A 24,170-nucleotide genomic window follows, 5' to 3' on the forward strand; every position below is an offset into this window, starting at 1 on the left:
GAATTTCGCCGCAACTCTCTCCATGGCCAAATCTTCGGTGATAATGGAACGTGCAGAAACATTGCTCATGTCCACCTCTTCCGCAATTTCTCGGATAGTCACACGACGGTCCCGCATCACTACAGCGTTCACTTCGGCAATGACCTGGTCATTTCGGCATGTTGATGGCCGACCGGAGCGTGGCTCTCTCACCACCGATGTGCGGCCGTCTTTAAACCAATTGTACCACTGCTTAATCTGTATGCTTCTGATAGCATCGTCACCGAAATCCGTAGGAATATTTCGATTGGTTTCCACTTGGCTGTCGCCCAGTTTCTGGCAAAATTTGATGCAGCAGTGCTGCTCCTGTCGCTCCGCCATTTTACTTGCAATAAAAACCGACGAGAGCAATGCGCACTGCCTCTCTCTAACGCTGCGTCCCAGCGACTGACGCTATCGGCAGGCGGGGAAAAAATTCGTGCAAGCGCACGGAGGTTCAAGGTCGGCTGGTGAAAGCGCGCTTGTTTCATATCCATCAGCTAAGTGTTCGCGCAAAAAAATTAAGTCGGATACTTTTCTAACAGACCTCGTATATTTCTTGGTGCAACTAAACAGTGAGCAAATCGCGATGCAAAATACTCACTAACCTCAACCTAAGCAGTGAGAGTGAAAGGTGCGCAGCTTTCTCGATCCTTGCAGTTCCAGAAAATTATTCAAGAAATATCCTATCGCGCAGCTGTCAGGGCCTACGCCTAGGTTGAGCGGTGTTCTGCTATGGCAGTGTATCCATAAGTGCGAGGAAGAAAGCGGAGGCTGAAGGTAGTGGAGAACTGTAGTGAGTGCAACCCGCGGCGGTGGCCCGGTGGTTCGCGCGCTCGGCTACTGAGCCAGAGATACCGGGTTCGGCTCCGAGCGTCCGCAAAAGCCGCCCGTGTGATGTGCGATGTGGGTGCACGATAGAAGGCCCCAGAAAAGATGTTGGAGGTTGGCTATAACATGGTGCATCATGTAGAGTACCGGCTACCGAGCGTACATGCCGCGTACAAGATCTCAAAAGCGAGCCGATAATTTACAATGCAATTTTAAGGACTCCCGCTTCCGCACCTCGATGAGACCTGAGGTGCCGAGCTTTCGCCCGAAACCGTGCGCATTGCGTCATGTAGCGCTCTTTATATCAACAGCGGAATGCCATCATTGTTTCGCCGCGCCAGCGCCGTCGCCGCCAAACTAGTTTAGGAGGCGTTGGCTCCGTCTCCTGGGGAATTCCCACGAGCGTCGGCGGAGGGACCGAGTGCGTGGAGCCGGCGGACGAACATTTTGAGCGTGCAAAAAGGGACGAGAGGAGAGTGAAAGGCGCAAAGACGCGGAAATTCAAATTTTGGATAGAAATAAGTCAGCTCCCACAACACTCATCGAAAAAATTTTTCCTGGAGGATATTTGTGACGCAGCGTCCTTTAGAACCCCAGCGATATCGCATCTTTGTTAAGACCCCCTTTCACAGCCCCTTTAAAGATCCCCAGGTGGCCGAAATTATTTCGAAGCCTTTACTACGGCACCTATTTCGCTGTCCCTTCGCTCACGGCGCGGTTTAGGTGGCCACCGAGATTGTTGTTACCGCGCCTTCTGTTTCCTGATAACGAAATATTTCTTTAGGAAGTGGTGCGTGTGGCCTGGAAGCGCCTTCCTTATTGATGCGTTCGTATGACAAGGGTGCCTGTAAGCGGAAATGGCAAGCACAGGCTATCAGTAGCGAGTGGCAGCTGGCAACCTGCCTTACGGGGTACAAACGAACTTGGTATGCTACCTATACGGGCTTGGTATACTACCGATCGGTTATAACGAAGCTAAGCATGCCACTTGTGATATAATGAACTTTCATGTGCTATCCTTGGTTGTAACAAGCGTGCGTGTGGTAACTTCGGATAAAAGAAATTTCTGTGTCTGGACCTGGGATATAACGAACGTCTTGCTGCTAACTCCTCGAAACGATCCATCTAGGATCGCCCAAGAGTTTTTCTGTCTAGCGAGATATACCTGTTAACCTGTAGCGATACACGTGACCAACAATGGCGGAATGCCGAAGACGACGTTTTTCGCACACGCTAGCACACGCCAGAGAACGCGCGGAGGTACTTATGCAGGGCGTTGGCGCATGAATGCATTTACCGGCTACATTTACGCCTCCCTTCTTTGGCAAATTTCGTCCGTCCAAGCCATTCTCTAGCGCTTGCATGAAGGTCCAAGGTGCCTGAAGGAGGTTAAAAAATTCCACGTTTTTGGTTCTTCCATTCAACGTAGAGAACGGTAGTAAGTGGCACTAGTGGATGAAAGCGCCTTCCTCATTAATGAGGGAGCATTAGAGCATTAGAGGGAGCATCTTTCGTCTTTCGTCTTTCCCGTTCTTGTTGCGCTGTGAACAAAATCATGAATACTTAGCAACTCGCCCAAATTTCTGCCTTGCTGAGCATTAGAAGGTTCACTGCAATCGGAAATGCGAAGCGCCGTCTGTCAGTTGCCAATGGCATGTGGCCCGCCAATCACTGTGTGCAGGTTAGTTCACAATACCATCGACTTGAGCGGTGCCAGCTGCAGAGTCTATTAAATTATGACCTAAAATTGAAGACATCTTCGCAAAGTATTTAAATCACAAAGGAGAATGTTGTACTCGAAACACTAGGCAGCGAGAGCCATCTTTTTTTAAACGTGTATCTTCATTGACACGCCACGAACACAATGTTGCTACCCGTAACACCGATCCTTGGCTCGTTCCTCATTTTCGCACCAATTATAAATTGCAGTCCATAAAGCACAATCTACCTGTTATGTTAAATCGCCATAAAGATATGAATAACCTTTCGCGTAAAAAACTACACGAATACTTTAGTAAATTGTAATTGCCTTCTTCCTCGCATTTTGTAGTTATATAACTCTGTATAAGTGTCCTCTTTTGTGTGCTTTGTATATATGTATGTACTTTTTATATGTGTATACTCTGTTTAACTTTTGTATTGTATAGTATTTCTCCGTATGTACTGCCTGTCGCTGCTCTGTAAACGTCTCCGGGACTCAGTCAAGGCCCAGTCGGTCCTTTTAGCCCGGAGAACGTTCCAGTGTATAACTGGAGAATAAAATTGAATTGAATTGAAATTGAATTGAATATACCTTCCAAGACTGCCGTGAGGTCTGGCGCCAGTTGGCGCCACATGCTGGCGATATGAGTGCAGTGCGCCATCGGGACCAATCAGCGTGTGCGCACTGACGGCCGCGAGGTGCGCGGTACGCGCAATGCTGAAATTCTTTATTATGTTCGTGCCAACGCTAGCGGCCTCGTTTCTTTCACTGCTCACTTGATCACGCGACCGTTTCGCGGCCAGCCTCCACCTATTGTGCGCGTTGCATGACACTCTATCGGCACGTGCTCTGCGCGTGTCCAGCACGCTGTCGGCATGGTATACGCTCTTTGCAAACATGCGCACATTGCTTACACTGCACAGGAGCACTTCTATTGACGCCCAGAGAGTATATCTGCACGCTCTGAGGCTGTTCGCCTCCCAGAAAGCGGACTGCTGAATCGACTTTCTTCTCCGCGCCTAGTAGGCAGCAAGTAACAGCGCGGTTACGGTGGGCGACTACTTTGAGTGAATAAAACCTAGAAAGCGTGATGTGAACGGAGAAACTGATCCTCTACTGGATCAGCTTACTCGACTGCTAGCACAGGCGCATACATAGACGTTTTCCTGCAGTGGGTGTAGTCAGGCTGATGATGATGAAACAACCCGCACGGGCTCCATGCCCCAATCGCGCTTGATGCAAGTTATATTCTGATATTTGAAAATTTCGAAGGATACCTCATTTTAAAGTTTGATAAAGAATTTGTGCTCAGCTACGTTTATCTTCGCGCAGCAGTAAACTTTTTCGATAAATGTTTATTTCTTGTGAATAATTCTACGGCACAAGGATAAAACGAAACGCGTCACGGCGAGGCACATTTGCTTTGAACAGTTTTTACACAAGTATTTCTTATTTGTGGGAAGCATAAGGTAAGCAAAGGAGAACAGAAAGGCAATTTGATATCACCTTCCCTTATATGGCGACCATGTTTCCTGGTGCGTCCCAATCAATAAATGCCTAGTAAACACATTCTTTCCACTCGAGTCACACACGCCAGCGTGTTTTTCCGCACCAAGGCCAAATCTCTCGATACTTACTTTTCGCTCCATTTAGACAGCGCACAATAGCTGCGTGTAGCGGTTGCTCGCCACTCCGCAGCTTTCATCAGAGTATACGATGCGCTGTACATTCTTGGTTGCTGTGCTTGGGATTGCTGTTTTTGCGCCTACGGAGGCTGCAAAGTTTTCGAGAGGACCATACAGCCTGCAACGTGAGATTCCTGACTCCGGAGAGGTAAGATATATCTCCCGTATTTAAAAAGTACTGCATTTGCGCCAGCATATATAACCGTTCAAATGCGAAGTACGATAAAAGAGATAATATTTCGATAAAGGTAAATACGACTGCCAGTTCCCAATAATCTCTTACTACTCTCTATTTTTTTGCGCTATTTACCTAAGGGATTAAGCAACATCGAACTGAGAAGAGATATATGACGGCCAGCATTTTTACTGAAGGCCGCAGCAGTAGATATTCTGTGATGACTTCCACCAAATACTGTCGTTATCATCAGCATACCTACGCCCACTTTAGACCAAATACTGCTGCTTTATCCCCGAATTAACCCTGTCCTGAGCCAGCTGCGACCACTTTATCCTAGGTAACATCCTGCTCTCACCCGCCTACGTGATATTCTGCCGCTCCCTGCGCCAATTTTGTAGCAACAAAAAGAAATTTGTACATCCTTAGCAAATAAACAGCCCCTTTAAGTGGGCGGCGTTTCCGATTCCACAGTAAAGGCCTGTTCTTCCAGCGAACGATGAAAACACGCGTTACATATAAAAAAAGTCCATCCACTCGAAACAAAATTGCAGCCTTTCTTGTCCAGCTCGTACGTGGAGAACAGATAGTTGTTTCAGGCCTAGAAGAAAACCGCCCCTGTACGACTACTGCATCTGCTGCACTGCGATAAATTCGTGCCTGCATCACAATGCAGATTTCTCCAAAAGCCTATTACGCTTCATTTTCGAGCAAGGGTGCTGCATCGCGAGACGGCCGAGTCGTATATGTCGCCGCGAATGTTTGCAGTGTTTGTTTGTTCATTGTTCAAAGCTGCCGGCATGCCGCTTATAGCTTTGTTTGTGATGCAAGACGCGCCTAGATTTACCTTCATTGACTGCATCCAGGCGGAGCCGATTCTAGGTTGTTCCAGGGTGTTCTAGTAACTTTCCAAGCTCTATCACGAAAGTTCGCTATCAGCTTTAAAAAGAGCACGGCCGAGAGCGGCGGGGATTCTGTTCGACGACCGCCGAGGACACTTGTTGCTACGCCGCCGCCGAGTGATTCAGTTCTATGCGGGCGCAAGTAAGCCCAAATAAAGAGTTTCGTTTCGAAGACATCCTCGTTGTTTTTCTGTTCGCCGGTCTGCAGTCACCACTACGTGACAATATACAAGGCGTCTTACATAGGACTGTCAGTAATTTTTTAATTGGCCTTTTGAAGTTCAAGAGTGCTCTTTCGGCGTAGCATGTTCGTAGTTTTTAAGGCATAGCGTCGTTCTGCGATGGTGGAGGTATGGGTAGTAGGGCTCCTTGGAGGGCACATATGGCGAAATATATTGGTTTACTTACACCCTGTTCATCATAGCCCCTCGTTTATCGCAATCCCAGAAGGTTACTTTCACCACATGAGGTGAAGGGTGCAGAAGAGTAGTGCACTGAAATTGTGTATAAATGCAAAGCTCCTGCCTAAGTATAGTAGAAAAATATATCAAATCCAGCATACACGTCGAACAGCATCCTTGTTTAGGTTATTTTTTTCTAATATAAACTGTTACATACGGTGTCATCGAAACAAAACTTGTTAAGTTGCGGATCTTCATTCCTTTTTTTTTTCACCCTGTGCCCTCACTCGTGCTGCATATTTCATGATGCTTCCGAACCGAATATCCCGTTTTAATGCAGTGTAATGTCGTCCTTTGAAACTGCAGCTTTCTGCAAAGGTGTTGTACATAGCTACCCTGGAAGCTTCCCGTGGCCAGTTTGATGCCATGAGCCTTATATTTAATTGGCATTCTGCAACACTTTGTACTTTGAGAATGTAATGAATTTTGAGTGGGCAGCTGTCAAACATGCTGACGAAGTTGTGGAAAAAATTTCTTTCCTAGAATGAATTCAGAACTTCATGGATGAGATCACTGAGCAAGGTTGTTGATATCAGGTTGTTTGCATAGTATTGTAGTTGTAAATGTAGTTCACATATTTGCCACACTTTAGTCACGCTGTGTAACGGATAGCACAACTCTCTCAGTGAGTGTGCATGTGTCCGCGTCTGGATCAGACGTGAACAATGTTGCCATGCGTGGTCACACCCCAGCTTAGTGTTCAACCTGCCGTTCAACGATGCACTTCATGTTTAATGCTGAAATCTACCTTCATTGCGTGTGTCTGGGCAGGCAACAGTTCCTTTTGCTGCAGCAGTGAAGACAAGAAAAATACCGGAGTTTAGTGTTTGCTATTTAATCCTGTTTCTAGCTTCATAGAATGTTTTCGTGCGGGTAACCGTGCCAGGAATGCCTTCTGATACAGCAGTGAGGATGGGCATATGGTGTAAAAAGGTTAAGTTCTTGGTCCGGAGTGCCAAGCATAATCTCATAACATGTTTTCGTAATGGTGGCTGTGCCAACAATGACTTTTTATACAACTCCAAGAGTAAATCATAGCTCTGACAGAAGCAGAGGGGGCCGATTGCACTTATAGTTTCACTGCAGGGGAGGATTTATGAGAGGGAGGTCGTCCCTCCTTCTCCACGCCACAATGCCCTAAATGTTGCATATGAAAACCATGTCGAACCCAAAGTCCAAGAAATGCATGTTTCCAATGGGGCCGCCACCTCCAAGAACAGCCCAGAAATCCAACCCTATAGCAGTGCAACACGGCATGTTTCACACCCACAGATCTAGTTTGGCGCATAATGTGTCAGACCGTAGATTTTCAGACTGCTTCTAGAAGTTTGGGAGTATCAGTTGACTACAAAATAAATTTCACAGTGTCGTGCACTATTTCAATGATCTGTTCCATGATCAACTTGCGAAGCTGCAGCTGTCAAGACCGATTATCTCTTCTTGGCAAAACCAAGCTTCAAATGTCACTGCATAGCAGCAAACTTAACTTTTGATCCACAGTACAGGCAATCAAAGTCAATTTACTGTGCCTAATGAACGCTCCAATTTTTTTCAACATAACCAAACACAGTATGCAAACCAATGCAGATGTGCCTTCTCAATTCAAAAAGTACTTATTAGCGCAAATAGCCCTATGACAGGACGTGGCCACAATAGACTTATCTGAGAAAAGTCCGCCAAGTTCAGTTAGATCCGTATTACATTGTGAAAGCTCCTTGCAGTAACGTTCATATAATATGCGAATGGTGGCAAACGTAATCCTGAAACTATTTGGACGTTTGCAACATATTCACTGTAATAAAATCGAAAATGCTTCGCCTTTTTGGCACTGATTGAAACGGGTTTGCAGCTGTAAAGCAACCTTCTACACATAAAAAAGAGGGTGGCTACTTTCTTTAGAAGATCGATATCCACCGATGCCATGTCCTCTTCCGTTCACACTGCCGCAGTCGTCTAAAAATAAAAACTGGCAGTTATATCATAACCATAGCTAGGCATAGGCACGATCGCCGGAGCCCTGCAATAATACCCATAAGTAGCAAGGATGGTTTCACTGTCAACAAAAATTGGAGCGGGAGTGGAGCGCGTTCACACACCACACAAAGGAATCCACACCCACAATGCACGCGCTGGAGACAAAAAATTCTCGCAATACGCCGACGATTGCTCTGTCCTCTTTAGCGCACACCGGATGGAATCAGTTGTGAACGAACTGGGTGAACGCGCGTCAGTGAACAACGGCGGTCTCCCGACGGCGCCGAGCAGTACCAGAAGAGACGAAACGCCCGTGCGATCATTGTTGCCGAGCGTGTTTAACTCCGTGCATGCAACAACGAGAGTTTTGCACTGAATTCCACTTGAGATCAGAGTGAACGGCGTGAACATCAGCCTGCGAACACGACCAAAACTAGAAATTCGAGAGGTTAGCGAAAGTGCGCCTCCTCTGCAGTCTCATTGTAGGTCGCAACCCGCTGCTGTCGCCCTGTTTATGAATAGCAATTACCGTTCCTAAGTTGCGGGAAGTTAAGGTGTTTGTGTACCTATACAGAAAGCCCATTGATTCACAATGACCAAAAAGGGACCCGGAATCGAACCTGTAAGTATCTAGAAAATAAGGGCGGAGAAGTAAACAACTGTCAGCGGCAGGTAAAATGCAGAAGGTAGACACTGGATTAGTTAAGGACGGAGAAGTGAACAACTTTAAGCCAGATAAAATGCAGAAGGTAGAAACTGGATTGGTTAGATTGAGAAGAAGCAGACGTAGAACTATATAGAAATGGAAAAAAGGTATATCAGGAAGTAATCGTTCTGCGGTAGGTCAAGAGGCAATGCTCTACTCTCTGAAGTTGGATCAGGATTTCTTAAAGCGCGAAGCTACCAAAGAAATTTAACCCATTAGGGACCAACAAAAATCTAACGGAGGGGTTTTCGCCATTTTTGCGCATAATGCTCCCTTATAAAGAAAAACAGATCACTGAAATATCGTCACGATTGCTTCATTCGTTCCGAAGTTACACATGTGCACTTTTTACAGCACGCTGGGTTCTCCCCATAGCACATGTGGATTCTTCTCTCCACTCGTACTTGGTGACGTGAATTTTGTTAATATATCCGTGATTTTTACGCAGGGTGATAAAACAATTCTTGCAGGCCCCCATGAATCTTTTCTGGCTATACCGGCGCCGCAGTTAGTCTAATTTTCGCGGGAAGCTCTCTCCTTTTCAAAGAAGGATCAGACACGGTTAAGCCAGAGTGTGTACGAACCGCTGGTTGTTGAATGTCAAGGCGTAGGTAATGACGAGTAACGTTCTTACCAAAGCAAAAACAGTCAGCAGGCTCCTCTCTAGCAATTTTGTATATTTTCCAGGCGTTCACAATTGCAAAGATGAGTTTCTTGTCAGCAACCACCCCCACTTTGTCTCTGGTGCCGATGTAGTAGCAGATGACGGCTCTATCTGAAAGGTTGACACTTGATATACCTTTCTTGTAAAGCGATAGGAAATTTGCCTGACAGAAGTCCTGTTTTTCGTGCTCTTTAGGCAACCGCCGCTTTACAAAACATGTAAGCTCAATGCTGTTATAGTTGCAAGCCACTGTGAATACACTGTTGTCCTTAGACTTTAATAAAAGACGTCACCTATACTGTTGAAGCAGGAATCAATTTTTCCTGACTGCTTGTATTCCATTGCATTCTTTAGACAGTGTGGACACTTTCTAAACCAGTTTTGGCGAATAGTTCCTGTTGCCCTAAATTCCTCAAGCTGAGCATTTCAAGAATGCCTTGACTGGTAAAAAGAGTGCCAAAAAAGATGAAATGGTCACTAAGCATTGAAGTCACCTTAGGCAATGACAGAACAACGTGCTTCCCAAAGCTTCTCTTCCAGACAAAAGGACTTTCCACAGTCGTTGTGAAATGCACAACATTAACCGTCTGCTTTGCAGAACATCCAGTTCTTATAACCAAACCTTTGCTATAAGCAATTAAAATTAAGCCATCATCTTATTCAGGGTAGCTAGCGACAAGTGTGGCAGTCACCGAGGTCTCCCTGAGCAGACAAAGCGTTTTTTTAGCGAAAAAAAAAGCAATTAGAGTACAGTTTTGATCCCCTTGTACGCTGCCAAAATAACGGTAGGCTGCACTGTCAGTGGCAGTAGAATATTTTTTTGATATCCGTGCTCGCCCTAAATCTGCATTACACATTTGTGAATTGCCAATCTTTTTTTCTTCGGGTGCTTGAGGGAGCAGGCAAGCTAGAACCCATACGTCTTGTAGCCGCCGCAGTAGCTAAGTATCTTTGGCGCTCGGACTCTGGTCCCAAGGCGGCGTGATTGAATCGTGACTACCGTGGCCACGCATTTTAATCAAGGAAAATGCAGAGACCTCAAAGGGACATCTTACTGCGTTAAGTTGGCAGTGCAATTTATTAGAAGCTGTAGATGCCTTCAGTAAATGTTACGTCACTTCCGGTCTACCAATGTCCTTACTCAAGCCAATGAAAATTATCCGCTTTGCAGACGTCCGTTACCTCTATCAAACAAGAATTATCCTGTTTCGTGACGTCTGCTCCCTCCAGAGAAAGGGCGAATTTTATGACCGACGACTGATCTTTTTTTCTCAGTGAGGGTTTTAATGCGGTCGTACTCAACGCCTGTGTGGTTTCCTCCAATAAGGCGGCCCTCCTAGCCCATATGTAGCTTCGTGGTGATAAACGCCAAATTTTACTTAAAGTCTTGCTTTCGCTTTCCGAGCAGGTAGTTGCGTTCTTCACGGATGCCGTTGCCGTAATGGATATCGACAATGACGGTAGCCTGGACTGCCTGACAGCAAGAAGGACAGAGTACAACCCTGATGGCTGGGCAGCAACCTACGTCTGGTCCTTGCCGGACGAAAACGGAAAGAGGTGAGGCCCTAATTAGAGTCCTTATGCTATTCAAGCAGGAAGGCTCACTGCGTGCCATTGTTTCTTGTTTCCGACCTTGTCAAGATTTTCATGAGCTTTGTCAATGCAATATTTTTGTCTCATCCCTGACATCCTCGTGAGTACAAGATATCAATCAAATGAATTTGAAAATAAATGAAAGTGCCACTGGGCTCTCAGACCCTTAGGCATATGTGTAAGAAATATGGCTATTAGACTAGCAGAGTTAAAATATGCCACGGCCAAATCAATATTGCAAACAAGGAATGTAATATGATATGTTATCGTATTCGAAAGCAAGGCCCCGTCACTATCGCGGAAAGGGTGCCTTGATAGCTTACGTGAAGAGTTGCATTGAACGGCATGTGTTCAGAGAAACCAGATCTCTTTGAGGACGCTCATCACGCAGATCTAACTCACGAGCGAAAGGGCAGAAACATTAAAACCCAGTGACAACGTAGAACGGAGCTGATATTTTACCGCCACAAAATGTATTTAGAAATAATCAAAGAAGGATGACATTAACGGCAAGGCGGGTGCAGGCTACATGATTCATTCTGCGTTTATGTAATGAAACCGACTGATCTGCGCCTGATTCGGCAGAGCATGAAATATAACTCATAAACAAGCGAAACGACGAAAAAAATTGTTTTTTTTTACTGAAACACATACACAACGGTGACATATCTCCATGGGAACACAGGTCAATTGCCAGCCTAGTAATAACGACAAGCTGTGTTTTGTTTGAATTTAGAAAGCGGCAGCAGAAGTGAGATATGAAAAAGCACGCGGTAATGAGCAATAACATGTGAAGCAATGACGGTATTAGACTTCAACATGGATGGAATTCTTAGTACTATGGATGTTTCATATTATAAATGCTGCGTCGCTTTCGGGGTCCAGTGTACGATAAAGTGCACATTCTAACCATCAGATGCAATCTAGAGATACAAGTCATGAATATGTGACGGAAAAGACTTGCACCATGCTTCACGTTCTGTACAATTATGCATATGTAACATGATTATATTGCACCACCGGGAGGAAAGTTGGGCATTTTGTGGTTGGGAGCGAAAGGAGCGCTGAAGACGTTTACGGCGACGCCATAAACGGAGAAGGTGAGGATCTGGGTCTTGGATTGGGTAACGAGAGCGAACGCGACGGCTACTGGACGTCAGCGCTGCAGAGATGCGCGACGTCCAGTCGTCGTAGGATTGAAAGGAGTCGGAGGCGAGATTAGTGCGAAAAGCATGCCAGTCAGTGTGAATAACCGGATGACAGCGAGGGATGTGGGAAAGGTTTGGTTTGGTTTGGTTTATGGGGTTTAACGTCCCAAAGCGACTAAGGCTATGAGAGACGCCGTAGTGGAGGGCTCCGGAAATTTCGACCACCTGGGGTTCTTTAACGTGCACTGACATCGCGCAGTACACGGGCCTCTAGAATATCTCCTCCAAAGAAATTCGGCCGCCGCGACCGGGATCGAACCCGCGTCTTTCGGGTCAGCAGCCGAGCACCTTAACCGCTGAGCCACCGCGGCGGCGGATGTGGGAAAGAGAAGCGGTGATATGGATGAGAAAGTGGTCACTTAGAAGAGTTTCGGCTGTCACCTGCCAGTGAAAGGAAAGTGAACCCCGAGAGAAAGTGAGGTCGGGTGTCGTGGGGCGTTGTGAGGCAGTGCCCGCTCGAGTAGGAGAGCCAGGAGTATTAAGAAGGGTGAGGTGGCGTTCCTGGGACAGACAATGGAGGAGGCGGCCGGGTTTGAGGGTTTGTGGGTAGCCCCAGAATGTGTGAGGGGCATTAAATTCACCACCAAAGAGGATATGGGAGGTAGAAGGAAGAAAGTGAAGGAATTTACCCAGAGCAGAGAATAAAGAGGAAGTGACAGGGGGGTTATAAAAAGACAAAAGGACGAGTGAGATGCGGGAAGAAGGGTGGTAATAAACCACACCAACTAAATATTTAAGGAGGGTGGAGGGGATGTCAATTTGCTCTACGAGCACGTCACTGCGTACATAAATAGACGCAAGTGGTGTGGCCGTAGTGGCATGGTAGGCGCGGTAGCCTGGGACATTGCGGGCCGTCCGGGTCTCCAGGAGAAGGAGAAAATGAGGCAGAGAGGGGCGGGTGAGTAGATACTGGTGGAGGGGGGTCTTATTGTGGCAAAGATTTCGGCAGTTCCACTGCACAATCTCGAGGTCCTCGCCAAACGCCATTATGATAGTGGAGAGGAACGCGATGGTACGCGTTCCTTCTTTTTGGCCGGGGGCAGTGACTCATGCAGGGATTGGAGCGTAGAAGTGAAGGATGCTAATTGTTTGGATTGTGCTTGGAGGGTGGTAAGGATCTGGAGAACCGAAGTTTCCAGCTGAACCAAGCGACCGTGATGGGCCTGTGTGGTGGTTTCTACAAGGTCAGCCAAAGGGGCGACCTGGGCGCTGGAGGAAGGAGTGGTGAACGTGGCAAGGTGCTCATTTAGCTTGCTAAGCTGGGAGGTAAGAGAGGAGGTGGTTGTCTGGAGGGTTTCAGTCAAGGCATGTATCTGCTGTTGTAGATCGTGAGAAATGCGCTGCTGCTCTCGCTGCTGGCGTTCCAGCATTGCCAGCCGGAGGTCGAAGGAGCGTCTCTCGTCAGTCAAGAATGGAGAGGGTGGTTTAGTGGAAGAGAGGGACGCTGGCACCGAGGATCCTTTAACTATGGCGGCGTAGGAGCCTGGTGGTGACGTGATCGGAGCTGATGGAGATTCATGATTAGAGAAGGAGGAGGAGGGGGTCGAGGGTTGAGTGGCCCGGCGCAAAGCTAGGCGTTGGAGGTATGCAGTTTTAGCACTAGCTGAAATTTTAGCACTAGCTAGCTGAAATTCCCGACCTGCATCATATATTTTACGCCGTTGACATCACACTCTGGTGTTCATCTGGCTCTCCCGGTCACGTACAGGACACCCTGTAACGTGGCCTAGATCTCATCGACTCCTTTCTCACCACCGCTGGCCTCTCTCCTGCTCCTGAGAAATCCGAGCTTCTCCTTCTCAACCATTCCTCCTACCAGCGCTCACACAACCACTTCGTCTCTCTCCACCTTTCTGGCTCTCCCATTCCTGTCGTCACACAGTGCAAAGTTCTTGGCTTCCCTTTGCATGCGACTAAGAATGTGCAAGCCCTCCACCGCGCTGTCACCACCTGCCACTCTGTAACTCACCTCCTGCGGCGCGTGGTCACTCGACGCTCAGGTCTCCACGAGGCTCACGCGTGCCGAGTTGCCCACGCGCTGGCCCTCAACAAGGTCTTGTACTTTGCACCCTACGCTTCCTTCACTCAGACTCAACTTAACGCTCTCGAGACTGCCCTTGTGGGCCTCTACAAGGCAGCTCTCAATCTCCCTATCACTACCTCTACCACTAAGCTCTTTGCCACAGGCCTCTTCCATCCTCTTCGTTCTCTTCTCAGTCTCCATCGTGACTCGCAGCTTGCCCGGCTTTCCCTTACCCGTCAGGGTCAGTGGTTATTGACTCAAGCGGGTATCTCGCCCATTCCAATCTCCGCGTTTACCTCTCCTATTCCCACCCCCGCCCCCAATCTTCGTATCCTTCCCCTCCCGACCAACATGTCCCCCGTCCTGCACGCCGGACGTCGTCATGCGGCCGCGCAGCACCATTCCCCTCTCTTTGATACCCAGGGTGTAGCTTACACGGATGCCTCTTTCGTGGCTCCTCGAGGTTCCTGCGGCTACGCCCTGTACCATCCACACGTCCCTGCTCCTGAAACCCACACCAGCGGGCCGTATCTACACCCTCCAGACGCATTGTCCCTCGAGGTTCTCGCCATTGCGCATGCCCTCCAGTCATTTGCCCTCCTTCCCTCTCTCCAAGAGTACACAGTCTATTGAGACTCACAAGCCGCTATACACCACATACAGAAACGCACCCTGACCCCTTCTCTCCAACAGGAGGTCGAACGAGCGGTCTCCGCACTGCAGCCTTCCATCGTTTTCCTCCGCTGGGTCCCTGGGCATTCAGGGATTGACGGCAATGAGCTGGCCCATCAGCTCGCCCGCGACACACTTTTCCGGGCACCGTTGATCCCCTGGCCCAAGCCCTCGGAGGACGGTGGGAGACTCACCCTTCGCCGCACCATAAAAGAGGTCTACCTTGAGCTCCGCCACGACAAACGCCTTTACCCTCCCCCTCATCCATCACTCACGGTGCCGGAGTCTCGCCTTCTTCGGCACATTCAGATGAATGCAGTTATCACCCCGTCCCGCCTCTTCCTCTATCGCTATCGATCGGACCCTTCCTGTCCCAACTGCCCCTGTAGCTATGCGGACCTGGCCCATTGCCTCTTCTATTGCCCGGCTGCTCAGCAGTCGGGTTCCTTCCCCCACCCTCTCTATCCATCACCACCTGGCCCGACTGGCTTGGCGCTGAAGGGGAAGAAGAACAGCGGCTTCTGGTCGCCCAGGCGGTCGAAATGCTCGGCCTATAAATTTTGGTCGAATAAGTCTTTTACTACTACTACTACTACTATTGCACCACCATCAGATATGCGCTTTTTCAATAAAGCTGTGCAATTGAAAACCGCAAGCACACATGGTTAGAGCAGTGACGTTTGTATGAAAGTCTGGCTCTAGAAATAAAGCCAGTAATTTCAGCATAAGCATCGCGAATATGGTCAACCGTATTGACGTGCACACTACTGAAACTTTGTTCATTATATTGTGAACCGTGTACGCGAGTCCTCTTCTTTCTAACTTCCCAAGCAAGCACTAGTCATGTGGATGTATTTATAAGTATCCAAATCACTGTGTAAGAACAACTCACAGGACGGTTACCTTTGTGCACCTCACCTTCAGGGACAGCTCTGGAGGTATTGTAAACTCGCGGTACATTGAGCTAAAAAACTGGAGAGCGACATTCATACACGCAGACATATAGAGCACTCTTCTCATTTTTCTACGCATACATATTTCTCCCCAAGTACATCTCTCCACTTCGCCACTCCAAGCGTGCAATGCCACCGCCGCTCATTCTCTCCTTGGGCGTGCTTCGCAGCAGCCTCCGCAAGAGGAGAGAATGGCATTCCTCCGCTGTCAACGTATTCGCCACTCACCTTACCGCGGCACCCACCTTCCGTGTTCTTCGCGTGACAACTACCACCCGTTTACGTCACTGCTCCGCTCTGGCCACATTGCCCATCTATAGTAGCCCTCTTCCTGTCGGTTTTACGGTAACCACATTATGCCTACAGCTTCCCTCTGGTTGCACAATTCCTCCGCTGTTCCTCATCCGTCCACAGTAACCTCCCTCTGGTTTGTTTCCCTGGGAACCACCCTGTGGTTTACACTTCTCCGGTCTCACCGTACGCTTGTGCTTCCGCGGTGACCCTCCACCTTTTCAGAAACCACCCCCCTACAGTTACGCAGACAAGTGCCCCTACGACAACCTAAAATAAGCAACAGGCTTCACCAGCTGTGGCTGTAGAACATGGATCACATGCCGCCTGCCTCCCGTTGCGTGTCACAAACCTGGTACTACAATTCCAGTTCATCTGCGTGCAAAAGTAAAGGAACTGCATATTTCACCGCCAGTCAGCCAATAGAGAGCGGTAGAAAACTTTGCTGACATTTCCACTGAATTCAAGAGATCCGGAAGCTGGCAACCCATAGCCAGCAGCACAGCATGGCCCAAAAGTCAGCCCCTTTTGCTCATTACTCGCGACAACGGCTGTAGCTCGCAGTACAGTAACGAAGCCCGTTTTGGTCTTAACTGGCGTAGTTTGAAGAACAGGGTTAATTGGAGGGACATGGGAGAGGCCTTTGCCCTGCAGTGGGCGCAGTCAGGCTGATGATGATGATGACTCGTCCTACCGATGATATTTTCTTCTTGGTTTGTACGTGAATAACCATATAACTAAATGTTCCCTGGAACACCCTTCCGTCTTCCTGTCTCTTCACGTTGCACCTATAATTTTTTTTCTTCCAATACCTCGCTGCTGTTTCGCTTATTTCAAGTAGAACCCTATTTCATCCTCTTGTTTGTGCCCCACAGGAGACAACCGGTAAGTTGCAGCTTGTATAAATATGTTTTTCTCTTGAGAGATACTGCCAAATTGCCAGTTATGATCTAGAGTACCTTCCCAACGCGCTCGACCTCACTATCCTTCCTGTAGTCATTCCGTTCTCGAGGTTCGGATTATCATTCATTATCCTTAATAAATATATGCTTTCCAATGCCATTTGCTAGCGCCTGGATACCTATGAAAAACTGCTATTGCTGACTTACACTGCTGAACACTGCTTAGTATTCTGCATTTTAAATATTATACCTGCATTCTGCTTCGCCTGTCTTCGTCATTGATCACGCTCTGTATTTCATCCCCTGAGTTAAATAACAAGGTAATGATATCAATTGTTTTTTATTAAAAATGCAAATTAAAAAAATTGCAACTATATATTTTGTTCCACTATTGCTTGAGGCGAGGTGACTGACATCATCGACCTGTTTTTTTTTAATTTCGCAGAAAATACATTCCTGTTCGCACCTGGGCGACAGAAATTCCTGGCGTCTTCAATTTCTCCGTAGATGCAAGTAAGAAAATGTGTAAATGCTCTACAAGTAACTGTTGTCTATGAGGGCATTTTATGCTTTATTACCTGTATGAATGCGTGTTTTTAAGACGACTGTATTTGTTTGCGCTCACACTCCTATAGGTTGAAATTTCAAGTAGAAATCAGATGCAGATGTTACAAGGTTTCAACGGCCATCTGTATTACTGAACTCTACGATTACTCATGCGAAATGTTCATACAAACAAATTTTGATAAACCACGTCTGGTACGAGTGCTCCTTCATGCGTAGCCTAACGAAATGATCAGAAATGAGCAGCTGAAAATAGCCCGAGGATGTGTGCAAATAAATGGCCGCATGGTTTATGATTGACTAAGTCATGGACGAGTGTTGATGATGACGGCGATATCAAAAGCGCAGCGCAAGGGAAGCAGTAGTTCAACACGCGAGGAGAAATACTGATGCGGTAGCCGAATCAATAAAGAAAAAACGGTGGGATGGCCGAGGGGTGTAAAGCTGCGTGAGCTAGGCTGAGCTGCTTGCACCACCGCGTGTTCGAATCCCGCTCACATTCATAAGCATGATAGGATTCTAGTTCTAGTTATTTAGAGGTTGGTCGACGGCAGATGTCCACCACCTAGTTACGCTCCACTACGGTTGGAACGAATAATCTCACTGAATAATAAACCCGACGAGGCAGTGCAGCTGCAGGCGACATTTGTGCAGTTTCAGAAATATCTTCCGAGTTGTGACAGAGCATAACTGAGCTTACGAGCATGACCATCCTTTTCCACCATTCTTCCCTTTTTTCGGTTCTCATAAATAGAGGCTAGGTACGGTTCACTTGAGTACAGCAGCCTCTCCGTGGTACCCAAGTAGCACACATGCCCAGCTTACATGAACCTGATAACGTGGGGTCGAGTTGGTTGGTGGGTTGAGTAAGGTCCCCCTAACTTTACAAGAACTTTATTTTAGTTAGTAGATACCAGTTCAACGGCAGCTACACCAAGCGTCGAGCAGTACAGTGCGAGCGAGGTGTGGCCTCTAAGATCGCGGCATGCCACCTCAATCTCAAAGCACGACTGCGCAGGAGAAAAAAAGGTTCGCTTTTATCCTTTCACCTCCCACTAACCCAAGTTGCTCCACTAGAGAGCGTTTACAAGCAGACTAAGGCTGGGTCGAGTTGAGTCAACCTACCCTTGCGGGGGAGTTACCCGACCCCTCGACTCCCGACTCGATTCGTCTCGCGTTTACATGAACTCAGTAACTCCCAACATTGGTCCCTTCTGGAGTACTTGAGGGCAGGCAAAATAACAATGTGGCCTCTATGCGGGAATGAGAGCCTCGTTAAGCCTAATAGGGGGCTGTATGCACAAAACGTCTACGATCTCGCATTGGCCGCGCCGCTGCCGGAAACATGTCGTGCCCCTATCGGTCCCTTGTCGGTCTCTTGTCGGTCTCTTCTTGGAGTTGCATAAAAGTGCGAGCGCTATACGACGAAAACGGGGCATGCCCAAATGGGGCTGCCGATGCATTGCCGCAAACGGTCGCACATCGGCTCCATCGGGGTTTTACCTACCGGCGTGGCTCCATGGTATTACACGTGGATTTTTCAATACTGTAAATTGTATTGTACGCACTCAGAACTACTCCTCTGTATAACTTGTAATATAGTTCAACGTTACACGATTACTTTAAATTACATGCTTTGGGCTCTCGTACTCAACAAAAGTTTGAAAAAGATAAAATGACAGAATTCTCACCTCAATTCGGAAAACGTGCGAAAGCAGAATTGAATATATACTCCGCACGACAATGAAGACAAGGAATTCGCTATCTGCGTCTTCGCGCTGCAGGTAGAAGTTGATGAAGACGAAGGACTGCAATTCACAGCTCGAGTGGCTGTAGCCACAGGTCTATTTTTACCGCCATCCAAAATTTCTTACTGGAATCTAATTGACTTCCTTACTAACATTTTTCATTATTATTATTATTTTTATTATATTATTATTTTATTTTACTCTCTCGGCTACAAATCTCCCAGTGTCCACCTCCTGCATGCACTATGCATTTCCGGTTTTTTTTTCGGTGTTTCATTTTTGTTTACTTATCTCTTCTCCAGCTTTTTGTAAAAAAAAGGTCTCTTTCCACCATGACCGCTTTGCCTGTATGGATGCCTCCCACCAGCGCTTGCAGTGTTTCAGTACTTATCTAACATTTTACTGTAACCTGTTTAAAACTGTTCTACTTTTATTCGCAGCTGAGCTTAGCATTTGTGCTATTCAGATCTTGAAACAAGTGCTCGGATTCATTGCGTCAGTTACTTAACAGACCAGCCTAATTTAGAAACCAGAAGTTGATTGAGCGTTTCGCGTTGAACCTCATGCCTGATGTTCTTGTTATGTCTGGCATATGGTCACTGCGAGAAAAACGGATAATACGTGAGGCGCAGTACTGCGAAACCCCACTAAGTGAACCTTCCTTAATTCAATTGGAGTCTCGATAATTCGGACACCTCGTCCGGGTGCCTGAAACTCAAGTACCATTCTTTGCAGTGAAACTCTTAGTAGTTCGGAGGAACTGCGACACGCTTCGGTTAATTAGGACAGGGCGTGTAATCCGCATGCACACGGGCAGACCGAGGTTATGGTATTGATGCCGATCACTTTGGAACCTAAAACGGTAGTAATAGTTGCTGGTCTGAAACTGAAATTTTATTGTTCGGCAGTCATCGCTGTTGTTCGTAAACGAAGGACTACAACGGGATGACTTTTTGTTTCCGGCTTGCCCCATCGTTTTCTGTTTCTTGTTGGGTGAGTTTCGCCTGGTTTGCTGTTGCGGAGCCTCTGAGGTTTTAAGGCGAAAGCCTTTAGTGTCTCATCGTTGTAAGCAGCAGTTTTCGACAGAAATGTCACGCTTTTCAATTGGTCGAAAAGGTCGTGACGTCACAGTGCGCGAATTTCAAACGGGGCCAATTGTACTTTGGCTAGTAACCATGCAACCAATTCAAGGGATCGTATAGTGATGCTCCAAGTGGGACTGAGCTTAGTTCACTGATTAATTACCCATTTAGCCTAATTAACTTTTCTAGTCAGGCCATATAAATAAATAAAACCGAGTAGGAAATTCGTCGAGCTCGGGAATCGAACCCCGGTCTTCGGCGTGCGAGACGAGCATGCTATCCACTCCGCCATGCCAGCTGGAAGGTTTGGAATGAACAAAGGCGCGTCTAATGAATACGGTGTCCTCGCTCACTCCCATACTCCTCCCTTCCCTTCTGGCGAGGTTTAGGTGTCCACCGAGATATGAGAGACAGATACATTTCCTTTCCTCAAAAACCAATTTTCCGAGCGAGGCGTAGAACCGAATGGGCGATGGCGTTCTATGGACTCCCTGGCAGCGTTGCAAGATGCTGTCGCGTTCCACGCTTAGAGGCGAAGCTTGACATCATCACCACACATTAGTGACCACACTTTAGGTCAAAAAAGTGCCCCCCTGAATTTTGACGGGTGTCCACCGAGATATGTGAGACAGTTACTGCGTAATTTCCTTTCCTCAAATACAATTTTCATTTTCTTCTTTGCGGGATCTCTTTGGCTTCTTTCACTCCCACTTCCTCCCTTCCTGTACGGTGCGGTTCAGGTGTCCACGGAGATGACAGAGAATTACTGCGCCATTTCCTTTCCTCAAAAAGCGTTGCGTTCAAAGGGCAAGGCATCGCGCCGAACGGGTGGTGGCGTTCCGTGGACTCGCTGGCAGCGCTAAACACGCTGTCGCGTTCCACTCCTAAAGGCGAAGATTAAGCGTCATTAACTAGCAGTTAATTAGTATTCAGACATTAATTAATAATTAACCATTAATTAGTGATTTGTCATCACTTTGGAATTAGTACTCAATTATATGTCACGCCACCAGTGCCACAGAAGCAGCGAAAGTGGTGCGGAGAACGCTTTCGCCTCTACGCACTTTCGACAGTCAATGTGCCCCCTGAATTTTTTACAGTAAGTGGTGTGAATCTCCGGATAGTGCGCTTTTAGCGTGAGCGTAAGCATTAGAACTCGTACACTGGAAAAATCCGGCCGCCCACCCTTCCGTCCATCTGTCTTAAGCTGCGGCTGGTAGGTGTCAGTGTCAGGACTGCCGTGAATAAATGAAGGTACCCGGGTCTCCTGCATAATTAGTGCGGTAGGCTGTATCATTGTTCTATTTGTCCTTTGCAGTATATTGTAGTATGGTATGGATATACGCTGAGGGCACAGTCCCAAGAAACGACGGATGCTTCGAGCCTCGTGGTCGTTCGGGGCAGCTTGATTCCCTTTCACAGCACTCCTCCAGTGCACACCCAGCACTTCCTCCAAGTGTTACGAACTGGCCACTACAGGGATGAAGGCACCGAAAAGCTACCGAAATTAACTCTTTATTGGACTTAGTGGCGCACACAAAGAAATTCACAACTCGGCGGTAGCGATAGCACAGTGGTGCTATAGCTGGTCATCAAAGAGCCGAATGACTGCCGCTCTCGACTAATGTCATAATAAATGTTTCGAGGTACTTTCAAATTAAGGCGCAGTAATCACTACGATAACCTCGAACAGAGTAGAAGCAGTTCGTATGGTTACAAACCTTTTAGGCACGTTTCGGCGGTTTTAAGCATAAACAAGCATTAAAAGCTTCGCGCCGAATTGTTAAAGGTTTTTACCACTTTTAATAGGACCATTTGTGGCGACTGCAGCTTTAACTGGTTCTTACTATAGCATTTTTGTGATTACAATAAAGAGCTTCATAGTTAGTAAATGAGAATTCTTTGGCTTATTTTTCATATATTAGTTAAAATGAATTCGTAAACACTGGAAAACGTCTGGTCAGGCTCTTTACAGTAGTCATAGATGTCATGCAGACATTTTAGCCATCCCGCTGTCATATATTGTCAATCATTTTTAATAAAATCCGACAAAAAGGGCACGCGCCTGAGTGCGGTAGTCCATTTTTCAAAATAAAAAAATTCTTCGCATTTAGAAATTATATTTCTGGTTAAAATACTTGCATATTTCTTTTTTCTTGCACTGATCAAAGACAATCATATTCAGTGAACTTAAATATTGACCTTTCTGAAGTCCACCAGCTGCTCCAAAGTACAGATGTATTGCAAACATGTTTTCCTTATGGTTGTGATAGCGCGAGCGACAAGCGACCCGACGTTTGGAGGATGATCCCGCGCTCCAGATAAGCTGCAGCGCAAAGCACGCATGCGTGCGCTATAAGAACACGATGCTCTGGAAAATAAAAATAATTTTTCTTTTGGATCATGGTCGCTGCTCGTCGTTGTTATTGCGATGGTAACTGAAATTTTATACTCCCTGACCCCACCAATACCACTTTTCGCCATTCGGGCTTAATTAAGGCAACTGTTGAGCTCTTAAGCCTAAACTTGCGTCGCTTAAGTACATTGTTTGTTTACCATCCTAACTCAAGCAATATTAGTTTAGTTCGGCGCGAGTGGGCTGTATTGAAGTAAATTTTTAATGCGAAAGCTTTTCTAGACTATGTCGGCGGTTTCGTGTCACCAAAGCGTGTCTGCAAAACATGTCCGCCGCAGTTGTGACGTTCTTAGAAGAGGCAGCACAAACTAATGGCTCTAATCGAAAGAGGATGATGTGAGAATGCTGCGCAAAAACATTATATCGACTGGATGATTAGTTAGTTATTCAGAGTAAAAAAAAAAGTCGAAATAGCGCAGAGGTTGATATATTGAGTGGACGGGAAAACAGCCCTGGACGGAAAAATGATGCAAAAGTAGGCAAAGTAGTAAAAATAACGTTAGAAACGAATTGAAATTTAATTGATGAGTGATAATTAATCGGCTAAAAAGTTTCATTGACGCACAATAATTCGTTAATCATCAGTAAACCTATTGAACGTTTGAATAGGCTGGACGGGGATACAGTAAGTGGACGGGAAAAAACCACAGCGCCAAATTTAAAAAAAACTAAAATGGTTGATTGAAGTAAAAGAAGGTATATTGAGCGTAAATACATCCATCTTTAATTAAATCGTCAGATAACGACGCTAATTCAGTAGTTAAATTAACAAACGAAAAGAAGTTGATAAAGAGAGGCAAAGAGATGCGACGAGTGCCAAGGAGGCGTCAGTGCTTTCGCATTCTCCCAATGGGGGTCTCCGTAGTCATCTTTAATTTTTTTTCAGAGACAGTTGCTGTTTAGACCAGGTATTGGCTTCAAGTGTTTTGTGAAAAATGGAACAATATCTATGCCCTTACTAGCACGGCGCTAAGAACAGCATGTAGCTTTTCCCTTGAGGAAAAATGTTCGTTAATTTCCAGTATGCGTGCTCAATAGAGAGGCTTCGGTATTTCGATTTAAGAAAAGCTCCTTTTTTTGTTGCAGTTCCCGGGAAGCAATTCGTCGGATACATGGATTACTTTGATCACAAGAGCTGCGCGGTGTTAGAGATGCCTCATTTTGGAGACCGTAAGCTGCAACAGGAAATTATATTCATGCTTATTGTGTGTACTGTACAGTGTGTACTGTAGGCGCTGGAGATGAGAAAATGTTATAAATATGTTATTGAGGACGATATTGCCAAATTAACCAAACTGCTTTAGCATATCAAGGGCATTGCGTGCCAACTTTTACAATATATGGCATCTTGTTACCAATAACCATAACCGGCACGGCGAAATGATGATTATTCAACGATCCTGCAATTTTAACTTTTAAAAATTTCTCCCTCCATGCACAAACCAACATCCATAGCGGATGTGTGGTTTTAGTACATTTATTAAGCTTTGGGAACGTAATTTTACAAATAAATATAAAATAATCAGTCATAACAAGCGAATGTTTGAGCCCAATAGCAGCTTCGCACCATCCCTGTCACCCAAGTTAAGTCGAGTGTCGG

The 24,170-nt window shown here is 46.6% G+C and overlaps 1 protein-coding gene across 1 annotated transcript; it reads left to right on the forward strand.

Annotated features, from left to right (window-relative positions):
• Nucleotides 1-10,559: 10,559 nt before the first annotated feature.
• Nucleotides 10,560-23,802, forward strand: LOC149325355 (uncharacterized). Its single transcript, XM_089564242.1, has 3 exons — nt 10,560-10,675; nt 17,206-17,273; nt 23,657-23,802. The coding sequence occupies exons 1-3, from the start codon at nt 10,560-10,562 to the stop codon at nt 23,800-23,802; spliced, it is 330 nt and encodes a 109-aa protein (XP_089420368.1).
• Nucleotides 23,803-24,170: the final 368 nt, after the last annotated feature.

Source organism: Amblyomma mixtum, chromosome 10 (assembly GCF_055824585.1).
Source record: "Amblyomma mixtum isolate Tamu chromosome 10, ASM5582458v1, whole genome shotgun sequence".
Classification (NCBI taxonomy): domain Eukaryota; kingdom Metazoa; phylum Arthropoda; class Arachnida; order Ixodida; family Ixodidae; genus Amblyomma; species Amblyomma mixtum.

Excerpts from the sequence above, each read along its gene's own strand:
- LOC149325355 (XM_089564242.1), top strand. The coding sequence starts at position 10,560 with ATGGATATCGACAATGACGGTAGCCTGGACTGCCTGACAGCAAGAAGG. Across the intron at positions 10,676-17,205 it reads CCGGACGAAAACGGAAAGAG|AAAATACATTCCTGTTCGCA; the intron begins GTGAGGCCCTAA and ends TTAATTTCGCAG. Across the intron at positions 17,274-23,656 it reads CAATTTCTCCGTAGATGCAA|TTCCCGGGAAGCAATTCGTC; the intron begins GTAAGAAAATGT and ends TTTTTGTTGCAG.